The sequence below is a fragment of the Teleopsis dalmanni genome, chromosome X (genome assembly GCF_002237135.1).
Source record: "Teleopsis dalmanni isolate 2A chromosome X, ASM223713v2, whole genome shotgun sequence".
NCBI lineage: Eukaryota > Metazoa > Arthropoda > Insecta > Diptera > Diopsidae > Teleopsis > Teleopsis dalmanni.
Window position 1 is genome coordinate 30,157,653 of NC_051848.1, and position 5,890 is coordinate 30,163,542.

General features: G+C 30.3%; 1 protein-coding gene across 1 annotated transcript; it reads left to right on the forward strand.

Annotated features, from left to right (window-relative positions):
• Nucleotides 1-787: 787 nt before the first annotated feature.
• Nucleotides 788-4,873, forward strand: LOC119688287 (odorant receptor 74a; the record flags this gene model as incomplete). The annotated part of the gene is made up of 5 exons (XM_038102967.1): nt 788-1,143; nt 1,423-1,945; nt 4,394-4,489; nt 4,557-4,739; nt 4,823-4,873. Coding segments are annotated over 5 exons (1,209 nt in total), but the record flags the coding sequence as incomplete, so codon positions are not given.
• Nucleotides 4,874-5,890: the final 1,017 nt, after the last annotated feature.

Here is a 5,890-nt window from a genome sequence, read left to right on the forward strand (position 1 = left end):
TCATTATTATTTTTATGATTTTAAGTTTTTTGAAGAAAAATAAATCTATGACAAAAATTTGAAGGGGTGACTCCATGAACTTAACATACTTTTTGAAACCAACTCAAGCTAAGCCTTTGTTTATTGTTACGACAATTATTCAATTATTTAACAATTCGATTGCGGTAGTAGATATGCACCTATTAAGTTATCTAAATTTAAAACAATAACAAGGCGTAATTATAAAGTAATTTATAAAATAAAATGATTTGTTTTTGGTTCTAAAGTTCAAAACAAGAACTTTATAATTCGCTAATAACTTAAATATGTCAAAAAAGAATATTTGTTTATAAATTTTTAAAAAAGAATTTCAACAACTTTGAAATTTTAATTAATTATTTAATAACAAAAGTTAATTTATCGTTAAACGTTTGCAGATATAAATAAATTATAAAGATTTCTCCACGCAGCCAACACTGCGTATACGTAACTTCTTGCCACTTACCTTTCCTACTCAAAAACAACGAACAAATTAAGTAATTAAAGTTTTTCGTTATTTTAGTTGCAATATAAACAAAACTTTTTCCCCTCACTCGCCCGCTTCACGAGAGCAGCAAACTTTTTGAATACAAAAGTTTACGAAACAACTTAATTATAATTGCAAAGAACAGCAGGAGCTTTAATGACCCCAGACTAAGGTTTCGTAGTCAAAGAAAGGAAATGGAAATATTTTTTATGTTTAATTGTTAAGATATAAAAACAGAATGCGGGCAATTTATGACCACAGTTTTACTAAATTTGTGTCTACAGGAAGATGTACCGACCAAGGTTGGCCAATGGTCAAGTGGTATCGCTTGGTTGGCCCATGGTTATTTATCGTTTATTCAACATTGTTTCGTGGCCAGTGGAGGAGCATGCAAATAAAGTATTTCGTATATTTGTCTGGTTTTGTTATGTGCTGGCATTTCTAGTTTTTATCGAACACAATGATGCAGAATTACGTTATATACGCCATGAGTTTCAGAACATGGATCAGATGTTAACCTGTGTACCTACCTATCTAATACTAATTGAGACGCATATACGTGGCTTTTACGTAGGTTTCCTTAAGGCGCAGTTTAGAAAATTTTTACAAAATTTCTACGCTAATATCTATGTGGACAAGTAAGATATTTCCAGAATATTTATTAGAACTGTGAATCGTATAGATTTCTGAAGTGTTTTGGGTCAACAGTTCTGAACCATTGATTCGCTTAAGAAGCCTTAAGCTTCTACAATAGTGTGCCATGCAGAATTTCGAAAATCACTATGATTTAGTTTTGCTCTTTGATATAAGATTCCGGTTTAAAATTAGCTCGATTGAGACCCATTCACAGTTCTGATATGTATATGTTTCATGTATATGTACAATATTATTTCTATATTCTATGTACTCCTTATTAGGTACTCATTTCCTGTGCAGTATAAACGCATACGTTATATAATGTTACCGACGCTTATATATTCCAGCTTTTACTTTTTGGCAGTGCTTTCATTTTTAATTGTACCGATTTTGAATTTAATATACAGACGCAAGGATCTTGTCTATAAAATGATATTTCCCTTCGATTATACGCCTCTCTATATATTTTTACCAGTGATGTTTACTAATGTTTGGGCTGGTATTTTGGTGGTAACCATGGAATTCGGCGAAGCAAATGTCTTCTCGGAAGTTATAGTCAACTTGACTGCTCGATATGATATATTAAGAGAGCGTTTCGCGAACCGCGTAGGTGCTCTGTTGCAACGAAAACGTTGCACTGATATATCTGCAGAATTTGAGGCGGAGTTGATTGAAACTATTAAACAAAATGTGGAACTAAATAGATTTGCTTTGAGATTTCAAGAAGAGTTCTCATTTAGAATTTTTGTACAGTTTGCTTTCAGTGCTGCTATTCTATGTGCTTTGGGTTTTAAAGTTTATACGGTTAGTAAAAATTTAATTTTGAAAGAAAATGCTTATATTTCATTATGTGAGAGTTAACGTAAATTTGGGTACATTGCGCAAAATAATTGGGACCTTAAATTTGAACCATAAAAATAGGTTCAGTAAATAAAACTGTACGATTTGTTTTTCAATAAATTACATTGGGGTTCAAAATTAGAAATTGGTGGAATATAAACAGTCATACGAAGGATGTTTGATAAGTTCGATTTAAAGACTTAAAAGTTATTTTTCGATATAGACTCCCATGAGCTCCACAAAGAAGTTCAAAATTAGAGATTGGTGGAATATAAACAGTCATACGAAGGATGTTTGATAAGTTCGATTTAAAGACTCAAAACGTCTTTTACGATATAGACTCCTATGAACTCCACATAGGAATTCAAAATTAGAAATGGTAGAATATATGCAGTCATACGAAGGCTGTTTATAAATTCAAATTAAAGACTTAAAAGTCATTTTTCGATATAGAGTTCTTTCTTATTTGCCTTTTCTTATATCTGGGATTTTTTAAGGAACTTAAAATATTTTTTTATTTCAGAATTTGTTGCTACGAACTCATTTAAAATTTCTTTCTAGCAAACCAATTTATTTTAAATATCAAAATATTTATTATTATCGAATCTACTATCGAAGCCAAATCTAGTTAATACCGTAGATTAGATAGCACCACATACCGAAATATGCTGAATTTTGCTATTCCAATTTCAAACGCATGAGTTGATGCATTGTTGTGGTACAAAAAAGTTTTTTTTTTTTAATTGCGGTGTTTATTTTTATCTTAAGACCTGGTGCATACTAGGGGTGATGAACACTCGAAACTGCCACTATGTCGCTTGAGTGATTGTGAGATGAAATAAATCATATTGAGCAAAACACACTAACTTGCGGTGCCTCTTGCTTGCAGTTAAAAACATTTTTAATCGTTCAAGCGACAATGTAGTGTCATTGTAGTGTCACCTGCGTTATTGTGCATCATGCCTAAACCTATCTTCCAAATGGTGTCGCAGTGTCACATAATAGTGCCCTGTTACTGTTTCACCTTTATCGAGGAGTCAACCATCTTAATACTGTCATAACTTTACCACAGATGGCATGGCTTCAACCTTATTTAGAACATGTTGATCCGAAAGAGCTCAACTGTTTCAACTGGTCATTTATTTCCTAAGCATAGTGGTGTATCCGTGTATCTTAACTCATTTGAGTTAAGCAGAAAAAAGTACAAACGTTGCTTGGAAGTAACTGTAAGGTGACCTAGTATGACCTAGTAGTTGCATTAAAATATGCGTTTTAATATTTACACAATTTAATTTACAATATATTTAATGAGAACATGTATACTAAATGCGATTTATAGCATAGTGACGAAATTGAATAGCAAAGTGTCAGGTAGAATTACATGACAATAGTTGCTATTAAGTGATGTACTTTCCCTATTACCTATAAGGATTTAACAGATATGCTTTTGATTTATTATAACTAAAAGCGTCATTTATCTTATAAATAACTTTTTTATATACAATGCTCATGCAAAATGTTTGGAAAGCATTCACTCATATTTTCACTATATCAACAACCCTGCTTTTGAAATCTTCCTTTGCTAGATCATAGATTTCAACCAGTATATTTAAAATTGTTACTTCGTTTAAGTGTTTTTCCCAGTTAGCATCTTTAGTATTTATAAGACCACAATGAAACTCGGTAAACATTTTAAAATCATTCCATATGATGATGAGAAGTCTTTATATCATTTGTGAAGATTCCATTTAATTCAGTATTGGTTTTAATTTAAAAAATTTTTAATAATTAAATAAGTGTTTAATATTGTAATCAATTATTTATTCGATTATGACTAAGTATTGTAAAACCACCAAAACTAATGTGCATTAAAAAGTTTTGAACAGAATAGAAGCTTTCTCATCGAAGAAATAATCGGAAGGTTAACTTCTAAGAATAATCAGGTTTTAGAAAAAATTTAATAAAAATATTTTAAAAGTTAATACACGTATATCACCGATTTAAAGTTTTCAAAATCACATATTATAACTATTAATAGTCCGTGGTAACTCAACGGAGCTCAAGTGGGCTATCAAATTATTTGAGCTTAAGTGGGTTTTGGGCACAAGTGACGATCACTCAACCTAATCAAACTGATAATATCTGTTACGGATTTTGTTCAGTCATAAATATCGTTGGGGTTTCATCATTTCATATGTCTTTTAGCCAGGAGCAGCTAAAAAATCTAGATATCTGACTTTTAGCTGTATTCCATCGTTGTCAGATTCATTAATCTTTATTAGATTTGATAGACTTGCTCACTGATTTACCAATTTTATAATATTAATACTCAATAAACGCTAGGTCTGAATCTTCGAAGTACATATATTAGCAGTGTTGTATGTAATAAATTTCTTTAACATTATAACCCAGAATCCTGTCTCTAGTTACGGTTATATATTTTGGATTCTTGCAAAAATATTGGAAATGTTAGCACTTGGCAGTCTTGGCTCGAATTTAATTACTATGGTAAAAATATTTCTATATATAAATAAAAAAATATATAAAATGAAATTTATATATTTTGATTTTACAGACTGATGAGATAAGTTCCATGTATTATAATTGCAATTGGGAATTGGTTGTGGAGCGTGTGTCGGACGCAAAAAAGAATGTACATTTGATGAAGTTAATTATGCTTGCAATTGCAACGAACCAGCAACCAATTTCAATTACAGGACTTAACTTTTTTAGCGTATCACAACTTGTGGTTCTAAAGGTTAATATATGCACAATAAAGAATTTATTTAAGAATTTAAGTACTTCCATGTCTATGCATAATAATGTGATTATTACTTTTAGATCTTGCAAGGAGCTGGGTCGTATTTTACTTGTCTCATCTCATTACGTTAAGCTTTAAAGTGCTATCAACATTTTTTTTTTGTGGACCAATTTAAATAAAATAATACATGATCTATATAATGCACAATTTAGAGATTATTATATGCACAATAATGAAATAAACATATTGGAATGTAAATATTCGGCTTTAAAAAGCTTTGACTTGAACTGCAATAAAACTTTAGGAAACCTTTTCGGTGTAAACACATAGTGAAAACTTATGCGATGGAAAAAAATATATTAATGTTACAAACTAAAATTCACGAAATTTTTGCATAAAAAATATAGAATAAATCCTAATTCAACCCAAGTACTAAGAAAAGATTTCCTTAACATTTGGCTTTTCTAAGATTGTTCTATCGAGGCTCATCCAGATTTGCGCTTAAACTGAGTAGATTATGCCTACACTCACTCAATAACATCTTTGCTATTGAAATTATTTGACGGATTTTCATTTATCAATCATCCAATTGGTTTAAGAACACCCAGTCCTCCTCTCCTTAAAACATTTAGAAATATAGAAATAAAATTGGTTTTCTAAGAAATTAAAGAAAATCCGTCTTTCTGCCACGTTATCTATAGTTTATAACTTTATAAAACATTACTCAAAGTTGTTTACTATTGATTGCTCACATTTTTTTTAAAGATTAATTAACAAAGATTAACGAATTTTAATTAAGAAAGTCTATTTAGAAAGTAAGTATAAGGTTGCTTGTGGGACTTTATATTTTTCAATACAATAAATTTATTTTAATATATATTATTTGATTATTATTAAGGAGTCGTTCAATGTCTTACTTCTTAACATATTTGGCAGCACTATTTCAAACAGTACTTTCATCCAAGGCATTGCATGATTTTTCCAACGTTTGCCGTTTTAAAATATGGGTCGTTTAACAACCACTGAACGTGTTGAAATTAAAAAAACGCTCAATCATTCTATAATAGATTCTATAGTAGTTTTATTTTGGGCATTATGAGGAGATAATCGTTGACATTGTCTATCTAAACCTCCTTTAGGCAAAACTC